Source organism: Gymnodraco acuticeps, unplaced genomic scaffold (genome assembly GCF_902827175.1).
Source record: "Gymnodraco acuticeps unplaced genomic scaffold, fGymAcu1.1, whole genome shotgun sequence".
In the NCBI taxonomy this organism is placed as follows: domain Eukaryota; kingdom Metazoa; phylum Chordata; class Actinopteri; order Perciformes; family Bathydraconidae; genus Gymnodraco; species Gymnodraco acuticeps.
The window spans coordinates 94,467-109,037 of record NW_022990274.1 but is presented as its reverse complement, the minus strand read 5'-3'; the positions used below and the strand labels follow the sequence as shown (position 1 = coordinate 109,037).

The window sequence follows — 14,571 nt, the reverse complement described above, 5'->3', positions numbered from 1 at the left end:
GACGCCTGGGCTTTGGCTGCTGGGTGTGGAAAGGCTCCAGCACCAAATACTTTGAAAAACAGGACGTTGTTTTAATATCAATACATTTACAAAAAAAAAAAATGTGAAGCTAGAATAAAGAATTGTGAGTGTCAGAGCTTTTTATTGATCTGTATTATTTAATAGGCAAAAGTTTATTTTACTGCTGTTCTGTATGGAGTTCATTCAGAATTACATTAGGGTCTTTTTTTGGTCAATTTGAGTAGTTGTATATGCTTTCATATTGAAGGCAACCTCAGGCACCAGTGATTTGGATATTTATTGGAGACAGGTGAAGGATTGATTTGGACACGGAAGTTTTTTTTTTACCAGTTTTTTTTGTAGTGTGACCCTGCTACTGTATGAAAGGTGTTTTTACAGTCACAAATCCCAATATAGTACTGAAAGTGCGAAATGCTGTATGCAGTTAGCTAATGTGAGGAAAATGGTGTTGAGAAGTGAAGCAGATTATGTCTTTCACATCAACACCTTCAATCTACATCTTCATTGGTATTGAAATGTCATCAGATCACGTTGAACACTGTACAACTAATTCAGGTTTCTAATGCTCCTTTTCCACCAAAGCGGTTCAAGGGCCAGTTTGGATCCAGTTCTCGCTTGCAAAACCAGTTTTTCCTTTTCCCACTGCAGCCGGCCTGAAAACTGGTTTGGATTTGAATCGAAAAGACTGCTGTGCAAGAACAAGAACCAGATATGTCAGAAGGTTAACCTGAGCAATAACAGTTCATGCAGTAGTGCTCAGATTGCAAAGTGACTAGAACGTGACCACACACACATATACACAAAGTAAGGCAACACTAACCAGACATAGTGTGATGCGGAAGTCCTTCTTTCATTTAATCTGGCATTGTTTGTTTAAAAGAAACATAAGCATTGACCAGACTCAGTCGGCCATTGCTGTTGTTGTGAGCAGCGTTGGCTGAAAAAAATCAGCAGCAACTGGGATGTCATGACTGGGCTCTGGGGGGGTGGAAACAGAAAGGAGTTCTATCTTAGAACTTTCTGGGACCAAACAAGCACCAACACGGAGCTAGAACCAAACTGATTTTCAGTAGAAAAGAGTTGTTACAGTGCATGTTTCAGTTCAATTGGCCTATTCAGTTGCATTGTGTCTTAAAAGGCAGTAGGCATAATAATGTGCAGAACATAACTAACAGTGTGATAGGACCTCTTTGTTTAAGACCAGAGATGAATAGAAAGTGGTACCACCGCAGTGGCCCACAATAATGTGGGAGCAAATTGCCATAAATTACAGGTAGCAGCCTGTAATTTACAACTCACAGAAAAACAGGTTGGATCTGGACATAAACAGAGGTTGTGTGATTTGCCATTAAGAACAATGTGCCCAAACAGCATCTGTGGAGCAGCTCGGCCTGTACCCCGGAGCAAACACACTGTTATCATCAGCCAAATTGTTCAAATAATTATATTTCTCGTCTGTCAGGTGGGAGAAAGTGTACCCAAAGCACTGTAGATTGTGGATAAAATACAGCCTTTCACTGTTTTTATGTATTTTCTTGTTTATCTAAAATTCTGCTGAGAACATGTTGCCTTTCAGCTCCAGGCTTTCCAACCAAACAGTGATCATACATACTGTGTGAGTTAAGGAAAGGTTAGCTCTGTTGATGGACTTCAGTTCAGGGTTAGGGCCTTTAAAGAGGCTCTATTCTGCTTTTTGGGTTCTCCCTTCCCTGTAGAGTGTTATACAGGTTTGTGTGCATGTAAATGGTCTGCAAAGTCTAAAATCCCTGTATTCCTTCCGGAGGGAGTTTTTCTCCCACACACTTCAGGCTCAGTTGCGTCAATAAGAAACATCAGAAAACAGTGATCAGCAGGGTGGAGACGGGGCCCCGCCAGATGTAGATTCTGACTGTAACTCAAGCCTCTCTCAGAAGGGCATGAAGCAGTCCTTGCTGTAAAATGAACAGGCAGCTGATTCCCAGAGTGCTTCAGTGTCCCCTCATGTTGGGATTATGTGTTTCCACCCCTCTCACACATCCAGTACTGGTGTTAGCCTGCCATTAGAGACCATTTCCTGAAAATGGTCATTGTGTGCACATGCTTTTCATTTAACAAGTACTAAGTCATACATAGTACAAAATAGCCTCCCAGTTGTTCCTATTAATAATGTTTTTCTCGTAAGGACAGAATCCGTCAGCTTCCTCTTGACACTGTGTGGCCACATGTGACTGGATATAGTTCTGGTATTATTATTATTCATCAACTTTATGAACTTCATCTGAAGTTGAAAGAGTGATATTAAAGCAACTGTGCAAAGGAGGCATTAGACGATTAAATATGTGCACATTTGCAATGTAGCCATTGTATAAAGCCTGGTTCAATATTCATTTTGTTTACATATGAGCGTCAAAGGTTTTTATAAGTACTTGTAATACTCCAAACATTCTTCCTTTAAAAATAAAGACACTTCAGGTGAATACAGTACAAACATGTAACTCATACTGTATATCCCAGCTAGCGGGGAACATTCTCACAACTTTGGCCAACGTTACCTACAGGTTCTAATAAGGTTTTAAAGAAACGTTTTAATCTGATGTTCAAAGAACCTTTTTAGGATGTTTATTTTTTCAAATAATGTTCCTATAAGGTTTATCTGCAACATTCAGAGGATGTTTTCAGGATGTTATTGAGGCCTGAGATGACAGAAAGTGTTTTATAAAACGTTCCTTTAATGTAATATGTTAACAAAGGTGGAACGTTTTGCCTGCAACATTCTAAGGATGTGTTTTGGACGTTGTTGGGTAACACATTAAAGATGTTCTTTATAAAACGTTCCCTCAATGTTACATGAAACAAATGAAGAACATTCTCCAAGAAACATTCTGAAAATGTTTTCAGGATGTTATTCTTTTTATAAAACGTTCCTGTTATGGGCAAATATTAACACGGGTCATGGTCAACGTCAGATTTATTTCTAGAGCGCTTTAAAAAACAAACTTGTTGCATCTGTTTGAAAAGGATGTTTTAAAAATCTGATGTCACCACATGTTCCTTTTGAAAAAAACAAACAAGCACGTAATTCATGATAAGCTGTAAGCAGATATTGCATGTTTGCGGTGGCATGTGAGAGTTCCCAGCTAGAAATGTTTGTTACCATTCGTTGTTCTAGGAATGTTTTCAGCGGGACGTTTATTTTTGGTTCCGAATTGTTCTTCTGAAAGGTAGGATCACGTCCTTTAAAACATTCTTGAAATGTTTGGTGATAACCTTCTTTAGATGTTTTTGATAACATTGTTCGAACATTATGCCCTACTGTTCTTAAAACGTTTTCAGCGGGACATTTTATTTACATCGTAGACCATCACACAAAATAATAATAATTTAGTTTAATGTTTAAATCCTCAGACCTCTCCCCCCGTGGGACCGCGCATAATCATAACCTCTGTAGCAGCGCATCAATCTGCTGCTGAGCGCGCCACATTCTTAATGGCTGAGGTGAAGCTCATAGCGGAGAATACAGCATTTTCAATAACACTTCCTCAAGAGCGAAAGCCAACGTCTGGGAGGCTTTTGGTGTCATCCTAGATCAGGGATCACCAACTACATTTGTCCAAGGGCCAAAATGTATCCAATAGACACTATCGCGGGGCAGCGATTTTTATATAGCCCAGCATTTTGAAGTGGGGGGGGGTGGGTGCTAGTGGAGCACGCTCAGGTACTGTGGACCGCATAAAGCTTACGAAGGATCATTTCTAGGCAGAGTTGGGAGGGTTACTTTGTAAATGTAATCAGTTACTGAATACATGCTCTGAAAGTAATCAGAATACAGTTACAGTTACGTGTCTTAAAAATGTATTCAGATTACTTTTGGAATACTTTCTTTTTCCATAACAGATGGGTATGTTTTTGGTGAACAGGAGACACTTATTTTTACTGTTTTAATGGCTTATCAAGAGCACAAACACAACATCTTAGTGTCATTCTGGACAGCTCCCTCTCATCTGCACCCCACATAAAAAACATCACCCAGACTGCATTATTTGTACTGTCTTAAAACCTTTCCTTGGAATATGTTATGAATTGTAAGATGTCCTTGGGTGCTTTGAAAGGTGCCCCTAAATAGAATGAATTATCATTATTATCTGAAACGATAATAACTTTTAAAACTTTTTCCAGTCACTTGCCCCAGGCATTCAGCAGCAGCAGGCCATTCACTTTGATTTGATCCCGTTATAAATGTCATCATCTCGACAATAAAGAAATGCTACATAAACGTTATCTTGCACATTTTATCGAACCATCTCCGTTTCTAACTTTCAATATATTTTAAAAGAGATCTCTCTCATCTGCGTGCGGGGGCGGGACCTCACAGACACGCTGCATCTCTCTCTCGCTCAGACATGCTGCAGCGCTGTGCAGTGTGCACACAGTTATGCCGGTAATGAATATTACATTTTGTGAGGAAACTTTTCCACCAATGATTCCAATAGGTATTCCAAAATGTATTCACTTCAGGTTTACGAAAGTAACTGTAATCAGATTACTCGTTTTTCAAATGTAACGCCAGCTGAATACAGTTAGCCTACTTGATTTTTGTATTCTGATTACGTAACGCCATTACATGTATTGCGTTACAACCCAACCCCTGCTCTAGGCACTGTCCCGCAGCTCCTGCCTTCTCTGTCGGACTCTGTCGCAGCAGGGCTGCTGCTGTGGTGCGACCGCATTAACCAGACTCTTCACAGGCTACATGCACAGTCACTTCGCATTCTACTCATAGCGGCCGATTCATTTCCTGTTTGAAAACGACGACCTTCTACACCCGCTGCCTACAAGAGCTTCCGAAATTAAAATGTCAGATGTTCATCGGATTTGCCGGAACGACTACAAGCCCCAGCCAGCAAACTCGATAAAGGCTTCAAATTATATGCTGCGTCATATATATACAACTATGAAGGTAAGAAGGTAACCGGTACTAACCAGCTAGCTTATGCTCCGGGTTACGCTAACATTAGCTGTCAAAAGCTAGGTAACGCCAGAGCCCTATAGTATAACTACTATTATTATTATTATTATTATACTACTACTATAGTAGACTACTATAGGGCTCTGGGTAACGCTATGTACTGTTTCTGGTGTTAATTCTTTAAAACATTAGCCATTTTGCTAACAAATACTATCGTTTAATAGCCTTATAGCCTAGCCAAGGTTATCTTGTTGTCGTAATCTGTATGTAAAAAAACCACCTGTATGTAAATTGTAAATAAGCCATCTGTATGTCAAATATGTCTTATATGTCTTAAATGACATGATGAATTGGAAATGGGGGACCCTGATGTAAACAAGACGAAAGTCTTTCTCTGGTCTGCATCCCCTTAACAATTGTATGTTTTGAGCTGTACTGTACTGTACCCAATATACAAGCTGTTAATAAACTTTTCAATCAATCAATCAAAGCCACACTGCATAATGGTATCAGCTTTTGTAAAGCAATGTTGCCATAGATGTGTTGACGTGAGTATAGATCTAACGCTGTTGCTCTGTTTTTCTTCATTCAGTGTCCAATAAAGACAGGCTGACAGGGGCAGGTCAGCGTGAGAGCCTTGTGCTACAGGTCAATGCGGAAGAGCGAGACAGCACACAGTTTGAGTGTAGGCAGGCAGCATGACACTGTTCCCCCCCTGTTTATTGAGTTTCAGTTCAGTTAAACATTAGTTTACCTTAAGGGAATCTCAACAGTGTCCTACTTCTCCCTGCTTTATCACAGCTGATTGGTCAGATATTATTACATTGATTATGGATGTGTAAGTTTGGGGTTCAAATATATAGTAAAAAACTGCTTTAATACAATTTTCAAGGCATCTTAGTTTCCAAAGAAAGTTCATTGTGGTATTGTAGGGTAAGAGGGTAACACTAAGCATTCAGGAATACATGCTTCTTCTAGGATAATGGGTCAGTAAAAATAACCACTAATTCTACTCATAATAACCTCCTGGCTCATAGTAACAAGTGAGGTTACTAATCACTAGTATTTTTCTTCTCTTTTTTAGATAACGCTTCGTGATTCATCACCAGTGGTGCTCACGCACAACCAGTGCTCCTGTGCTGCAGGAACTGTTTTGTGCAATCACCACAGTAGCATTGCTGTTCCAAACAGCACACTACACTGAACTGAACATGCCAGTTGTGCCACCTGTGCATAGCTGTACTGAATCGGAACAGCAATGGCACAAGCCGCGAACAATGGTCATTTCAATGAGGTTCAAATACTTGTAATCTTTCAGAGTTTTTGTTTTATTTAAAGTGACTCAACGAACAGTAATTGTCTTTTCCTTAAGGGTGTGAAGCCAGGGCCCCATCAACTCCATGGTCTTCACCAAGCCTGTACCAAATAGGATGGTGCAGACTGGAGTAAGGGTAATTTTAGCTGGAAAATGTATTTCCTGTGTTTTTAAAATTCATAATTCTGGTGCTGTATTCCTAACCTTTATTGTCACATTAATGTGCTATATTGTCTTTGCCCTTCTTTGTAGGAGTGGATTCTACAGAGGCATGGTGGGGCCATTACCAGATCCCTGCCTGTTCAGAGTTACGGAGGCATACTCAGCATTCAGCATTGAAGACAGGCCGCTTGTGACCACAATGAAATGAGACCTGACAAGCCCCTTGTGGAAAGTGCCTTCGGGATTGTGCAGGAGGGCAGTGTTCTGTCCTATCAGATGCCTGCTTTGACGTCTCGGTACACCACCACTTCACACTGACACACCACCAACACCCCACTTGCCCATAGAGGGGTATGTGATCTTGCCATGTGATTTACCGCTGTGTGCTCAGAAGAGGAGCAACTACATATGAACAGCTTATCTGTTGATTTGGAAATGTCTCACAAAATTGAGGAGGGCTACCCGTGAGCAAAGCTCTAGCTCAGAGTGGCATCTGCTCCGCAAACCCAGGGTTACTGCCTCTAGGTTTAGAGAGATTTGTCACGTCAGAGGGTGAGAGCTCTGCTAACTCTCTTGCAGAGCGAATACTCAAAGGTACAAGGCAGACTGCAGAAATGAGGAGAGGTGCCGAGATGGAGCCCACAGTAGCAGCTGAATACAGTAGACTGGCCAAACGTGAACTACTCCCCTTGTGGCCTTGTCATTCACCCCTCTACGCCCTTGGCTTGGTGCCTCCCCTGATGGAGTTGTTTTTGACCCAACAGAATATCCCCAATTTGGCCTTGTTGAATTCAAATGTCCCAATGTCCCAAATTATGTCGACTGCAAATATGTGCAGATGGAATGTGGCTCCCCTAAGCTCAAGAAAAGCCATGCCTATTGCAAGTACAGGGTCAACTTCTTGTATCTGGGATGCAGTGGTGTGATTTTGTAGTGTGGGCACAAGAGGACTACCTGGTGCAAAGAATATACACAGATCCAGAAGTGCAAAGAGCAATCAGAGAAAAAGTAGACTTTTTTTTTTTTTTACACATACATGCCGAAGTACCCGTCATTAAAAAAGTAGTGGGCACTGTAGCCATTGTTAACTCTGTAAGCAGTTAGCTGCTAGACGCTGGCTCAGCCGTCATTGTTTTTAGGAGGCAATCCCTCAATCATGTGTTCTGAATGACAACAAAATGTGATTTCAATATTTTGTTTTTGATATATATTGTTTGTCACATTTTCATATATGTAAATAAATATACAATTGTATTTAAAAAGACAATAAAGTGAAGTGATTTGTGTAATGAATAGTAAATCAGTGCATTTGTAAGAAATCATCAACGCATTGTAATTTGCTATTTACCATTTATTCAAACAAAACACTAGCGTGTGTCAGGCAACACGGGATTACGGTGTGCTCACCCAGCTTAATCACAGCTACCTGCACAGGTGTCATCATCATCTTGTCTTATTTCACCCATTTCTTGACCAGTGCTTGTTCTGATAGTTTGACAGCATACATGCTACTGCAAACAGTTGGTTGATGTTGTAGGCATGGGACAGGAGGATGACACCATCAAAAAGTTTGTTCTCTTTTATCCTCCTAATGACACGCTCCACATGAACCCTCAGTCTGGCAATGGCCTGTGTCTCCCTCACCTGATAGGCTGGCATTTGCTTCTGCTTTGACAGAAAAGGTGGGCAGTACACCTTGCATTTGCAGCAATCGCTGATCAGGAAGCCCTTATCTACCATCACTGCCATGTTTTCAGTCAACAACGCAGCTATTCCAGATTGTTTGAAAACCTCCTTGTCGCTGACAGAACCACCATACAGACTGGAAACAAATGTCACTGTGCCATGTGGGGCTATGCCAACCAGGGCTTTCATGGTGCAGTGAGATTTGTATGTAGAATACATTTCACTTTGGAGGAGGAGTGAGGATGGTGTTTGACACCTCAGCTCTGTGCAATCCAGGAACACCTGTGTGTCTGGGAAATCTTTGAATGCCTCTGGGAGGTGGGCTTGAACTTCTGCAGGTGTAAGCCAGATGCACTGTGACCCCAATAAAGTTGTAAGAAAACTCGTCCATGTTGCAATGATGCGGCTCACAGTGGACTGGTGTACGTTGAAGCGGTTTGCAAGGTCCCTCTCTTTCAAACCCACCGACAGGAAGCAGAGAAAAAGGAAGAACTCGTCAATTGGCTGAAGCAGCTGTCTCTGGAAGATAAACAAAAAAAGGGTACTATATTAATGTCATGAGTGTAGCACACCATGGGAAAAACATTAAGTTGTTTTAGTTCTCTGATGTATTCAAAAAGGATTGAGTACTATAGCCTTTTAGCCTACACGAAAGCAATGAAATGTTGGAGAAACATTTTCCCTTCAGTTTGTGTTTAGATTGTGTGTTAAAAGAAACGTAGCCTACCGTTGATGGACGTGCGTGTGTAACCACTTCTTCATTCCTCTTGGCAGCTGATATCGCTCTTGTAACACGAACCATTTTATAAATGGAAGGCTCAATCAAAAACCAGAAGGCCATCAGGTGGTTATAGCTCGGGAATCTGTACACAAAAGACACATGTCAGTCATTAATTGACTCGTTAACTGTAACACATGGGCTAATGCTTTCCTCTTGTTTGCTATAATACATTACAATTCAAATAGACTGATTAAGAAGGCACTTGGTGCAGGTATAGTAATATACAGCAGTAACATGTAACAACTACATTAAAGCAGCAGTAATAATAATCTAAAACATACAGGGAACATTTTACACAGAATGACTACTTTTACTCTTCATTCTAGTGTGCAACTGGGAGAAACGCAGTGGATATTGACATGTACTTTTACTTTGGTAAGGTTTTGAAGATTTCCACTTGTAGTAAAGTATTATCAGTATGTTGTTAGTATTAGTATGTTTTACTCCACCACATTTAGTTAACCTTCATAGTTTCTAGTTACTTATGAAAACACATGATTTATGATTCTACATGTTCAGTTCAGGAGTATTTTCAAACCATAGTATTTGTACTTATACTTCAGTTAAGTTGAGTAGCCTACTTATTCCAACACTGCATGCAAATAGTCAGCAGTCAAACGGCAGGTAAACAGGATTCTTTATAAGCTAACCCATCTCAAAAACTTGGATAGAATTTAGCCCAAACATTACCTGGTATAGAATCGGATGTTGTCGTCGGAGCCAGCAAACCGCTGTAAGCAAAACTCTCGCTGGACTCTTAACTCCTGCAGTTGCTTCTGCAGATCCTCCAATGTTTTGGAGTTGTCTTCTGTAGCTTGAGGGGACATGTCCAGTGAAGCTGGTTCAGGGGTTGAGCAGTAATCATGGTCACGGACATCGATGTGCTCTTCCTGCTCCTCCCGAGAGACTGGTTCAGTGGGCCGCTCCCTTCTCTCCCAAACACTAGCCCGCAGTGTTTGAGCAGTGAAGTGATTCCACTCAAACAGAGTTGGGACAGCACCTTTCACAAGCCTCCTACGGCCATCAAGGGTTTTTGGCTCTATTAGTTGATCCGTAGCGAAGTGACGACTGCAGACCTTGGAGTGAGAGGAGATTGTAAAGTCGTATTTTAACTAGCCACTGTCTTCGCAGCTCGAGTTCGGTCGGAAAGCCATGGAAACTTAGGACGCCGTTGAATTTAGCTGACGCCGTACAAAGTGGGACACAGCAGTGCTCGGAGTAGTTATTTACTTGTCTTTGCAAATGCTCCGTTTTGAAAATCTTCCGTCGACTCATATTTAAACCACAGATTTAAACAGTAAAACATTTGTGGACGCTCAGCTACTCAGACCAGAAGCAACCCGGAAGCGTCCGAGCAGTATAACGGCTAAGGCGGAAGTACGTCTCAGACCCTAGTGCATGTAGCCTATTATTGTTCAAGGCAGGGAAGGTTTCGCAGTACGCAGTCTACTGACCCGCAGCTGCTGCCTCTCTGTTGGACTCCGGTACTGCACCTTACTCACGAGACGTTGTAAAAAAAAAAAATGGGTGGGAGGCGAACGCAGTAACCACTCCGCCAACGCCACAGTCACCACCGTCGTGCGGGCCGGATGAGAATGTCTGGCGGGCCGGATGTGGCCCGCGGGCCGCTAGTTGGTGATCACTGTCCTAGATGGAGAAAAGAACCAACATCCCACGCTTTTTGAGACAAATATGCAACTAAGTGTGTTAATAATTGCACGTTTTCACTGCTCATATATATGCGGGTTCGGGTCGGGTTGCGGATCTTGTGCTGACGGGTCGGGTCGGTTTGCGAAACTAATTGGCAATATGTGCGGGTAGCGGGGCGGGTTCGGTATTGCACAACCTAATCTCACCAGAATGCGTGACTCCACCACGACTCCTTAACACCGCATTGCGTGGTGGACTCACGAACTTTGTTACATTTACGTGTCTGCACCACGCAAACAGCGCCAATGTAAAGTGAATGAGGCTCTTTTGTCGTGGTGCACACACGCATTTCTACAACGGCCTGCAGTGAGCTTTTTTTCTATAAAACGTTTTTAAAATCTACTTTATAGCTTGTAGAACTCACGGGAGGCTTCTTTTATTTTATTTGTATTCATAATAACAAGGCTTGCACTGCAGGACGTTGTAGAAATGCGTGTATGCACCACGACAAAAAGAGCCTCATTCACTTTACATTGGGGTTGTTTGCGTGGTGCAGACACGTAAATGTAGCAAAGTTCGTGAGTCCACCACGCAATGCGGTGTTAAGGAGTCGTGGTGGAGTCACGCATTCTGGTGAGATCAGGTTGGTATTGCACGTTGCGGGGCGGGAGCGGGTCTTGAAAATCAGACCCGTGCAGGTGTAAGGTCTTCTTCTCCCACCTCTCTGGCTTGGCCACCTTTTTCAGCCGCTCAGCAAAGCGCACCAAGCTACTGGATGATATTTGCCAGCGGGCAGCTCCTACTCGCTGGTGCTTTCATTCTCGCTTGGTGTGCACAGTGGCAGAGAAGACCAGGGAATTGAGAGAGGTAAGATAATAATAATAATGACCGTAATGAAAATATTAACAATAATAAATAAATGATATAGTGTTGGAAACGACCCACTCATAAACACATGAAGGTAAAGAACTATGCTAGTATTACTCTCGTAGGTGTTCGAGCACATCGTAGACTATCACACAGAGTTTGATGACGAAACTGTTCATTGCGCTGATGGATACATCACCCTCCTTACCAGCTTCGATGTTAGCTTTTGGTTGAAAACCTTCCACGCCATCTTACTCCAGGGTTGCCAACTGTGGGTACCTGGCTGGAGTGATATTTTGATATCATGGGTTTAATTACACATATGCACACTAAATGACTGCTATCTTGTCAGTAGCGGGACCTTAGCATAAAAATAGGATATATACAATATATACAAATACACAATATTGGACACAGACTATAAAGGGCACAACGTTTCATTCACTAATGAAAGTCAAACACATGTTTGTTTCCACTGTTTTATTGTGTGCATAGGCCTGTCACGATAAGCAATTCATTGACTTATCGTACGATAAACAAAAATGAACTCGATAAATTGACATTTACATGAGGATGTGACTAGCAGTTTGAAAGGATGTACTTAAACTATTATTATATATTATCATTATGTCAGTGGTCTAAAATGGTCATACAACGGTGCCGACAATATTATCGTTTATTGCAATAATTTCCGGGAAAATGTATCCAACAAAAATTAATTGTATAGAGGCCTATAGCCTACATGAAACACACACACACACACACAAATACATCTACAGACTTACTCCAAACTGCCAAATATATTAATTAACGCACTCTCACTCTCTCTTTGACTCTATTTTGGCCTAGTAGAACAATAAGCAGCAAACTTTTACTTTTTATCATTTCTACTGGATCTTAGATCTGCGCAGTACGGGTCAGGGATTGACCAACCGGCTCCCACTGCTCTGCTGTCTGTTAACGTTGTTAAGAGTGGTGGGGGCGGGGAGGGAGCGGATCGACAGCTTGAGCAGCTGTCAACTCAACATTGTAAATAACCAACCAAAAACGACCTCTGGTTCATCTTGTTTTTGGCGGGAGAATAGTTTGGGCAGCGTGAGAGCGTGACATTGAGAGTGAAAGCGTGTGTCACACGCCAGATGAGTGAGAGTTGGCAACCCTGTCCTACTCAGATGTTGTTTTTCTAATATTTCAAAACAAAGGTTTTGATATGCAGTTCTGCCTGGCCAGAGTGGATCAGCTACAGCGACAAATTGAACCGGAGAAGGAGAACTTTTACAGGGTCTACGGTGAAACCCAGGCTTTGGTTGGCCCTCCGCGCGGCCGTGGAGCTCCAGGAGACGTTTGCGCACGGTACAGGGAGCTCCTCTGCAGCGTAATTGACAGTCTGCTAACCCAGATTGCCAACCGCTTCAGTGACCACAAAAAGCTGGAATTCCTGGCCCTTCTGGACCGGCAACAGTTCGGGCATTACCGTAACTATTTCCCAACTGCTGCCTTGAACAGTTTGATGGAGAGCTATGGCGGATATTTCCAGCCACGACTGCACACGGAACTCACCCTGATGTACGGCATGTCTGACTTTTTGGGGAAAAGCCCAGCCGACATTCATCAGTTTCTCCTAAAAAAAGGAGTGAAAGCTAGAAACAAGTGTACACCCCTCTCATGCATCATCCTGACAATACCATCCTGTCCACTGCCTCTGTGGAGAGGTCATTCTCTGCGCTGAAGTGCATGAAAAGCTACTCAAGGACCATGACTTGGCAAGTCCGACTGTCAGACTTGGCCTTCATTTCGATCGAGAAGGAATTGCTGATTGCTTTAGAACAGTGCTTCTCAAAGTGTGGTCCGCGGACCACTGGTGGTCTGTGAGCGCCCCCTAGCGGTCCGTGAGTATATTGGTAACATTTTACATTTGAAATAAATAAATAAAAGTTTTCCGCACTATCGTGGAAATATCTCCGCAATGGAGCAAGCTTAAGTTTCAATTGCATGATATAGCCCAGCGCAATACCTTCATCACACATGTTGCTACTTGTTTGTACCATTTTCAGGCAATTTGTAATCTGTTCTAGAAAAACGATGTGTTTTGGGATATTTTTGGAGTTAGGTGGTCCGCGAGTGTTTTATTATTGGTTAAGTGGTCCTTGGTATGAAAAGGTTTGAGAAACACTGCTTTAGAAGCAAAGGATCAGCTGCATGACGACGCCATCAAGTGCTTCATCCAACAGGACAGGAGGATGGACTTTGTGTTTAGGTGATTTGATCATCAAAGGTAGGCCTATGTCATTTTCAATGTGGGCCGCCGTGCCGACTTAATTCATTTTTAATTGTTACTTGGCTGTTTGCACCCCGGGCCGTTATGCGTCGTTTTGATATTCCGCTGAAGTATACGCTGTGACCATAGACTGTACATAAATGGACGTAGGGTCAGTGACGTCACCCAAAGGATTCTGCAGAGTTGCTGAGAAGCCTAAAGTAGGCGGTCTCGACAGTTAAGCTAAGCTAACATGCTCCCCGTTTGCACACTGCCGTCAAATTTTAAGTTTCTAAGGTAAGCGGACATGAAACTATTCAGCAAAACTATAAATAATAATCTAAGTTATTGAGTTTTTAGCATAATACTTCAGAATCTGAAAATCCCTTAACGTTTGTATGCAATTGTGCTAAATTCAACACTGGAATCAAGCAAATATGAATATGTTTGCATGACATTAGTTATGTATATTTTGCTATCACTTAATTATACGTTTAATACATTTAAAGGTGGGGTAGGTAAGTTTGAGAAACCGGCTAGAGATACACTTTTTGTTATATTCCATGGAATGCTCTTAACATCCTGATAGCAATGAATATCTGAAGTGCTTTGACAATAAATCCATAAAAAAATGTCATCTGTGGAAGCCGTAGTAGAAAGCACGACCAATCATCTGAGCCGGCCCGACTAAAATAACTGGATGGCCTACCTGCCTGTCAGCCTTCCATCTGTGCACAAACTTATCTCGTGCCCTCATTGGTCATGTGTGCGTTCGTGTGTGTTGGAGGAGGGGCTCTGTAAGGAAGTGGCAGGTTTTCTCCGGCTGTGTATTTTCAAATTCTAGCGCACTCGAGCTGGTTTCTCCAAAATTACCTACCCCACCTTTA

The 14,571-nt window shown here is 42.2% G+C and overlaps 1 protein-coding gene across 1 annotated transcript; it reads right to left on the bottom strand.

Annotated features, from left to right (window-relative positions):
- Nucleotides 1-7,901: 7,901 nt before the first annotated feature.
- On the bottom strand, nucleotides 7,902-10,218 carry LOC117549481. Its single transcript, XM_034221445.1, has 4 exons — nucleotides 10,141-10,218; nucleotides 9,601-9,986; nucleotides 8,857-8,992; nucleotides 7,902-8,648 (listed from the first exon to the last, which is right to left on the bottom strand). Exons 1-4 carry the CDS (start codon nucleotides 10,183-10,185, stop codon nucleotides 7,902-7,904), a joined length of 1,314 nt encoding a protein of 437 aa, XP_034077336.1. The 5' UTR covers nucleotides 10,186-10,218.
- Between the last annotated feature and the right edge of the window lie 4,353 nt (nucleotides 10,219-14,571).

Bases quoted from the DNA above. Each gene is read 5' to 3' on its own strand.
- LOC117549481 (XM_034221445.1), bottom strand. From the start codon at position 10,185: ATGAGTCGACGGAAGATTTTCAAAACGGAGCATTTGCAAAGACAA. The intron at 9,987-10,140 runs GTAAATAACTAC...TCTCACTCCAAG, and splicing joins CGGAGCATTTGCAAAGACAA to GTCTGCAGTCGTCACTTCGC. The intron at 8,649-8,856 runs GTAGGCTACGTT...TTTATCTTCCAG, and splicing joins CACACGCACGTCCATCAACG to AGACAGCTGCTTCAGCCAAT.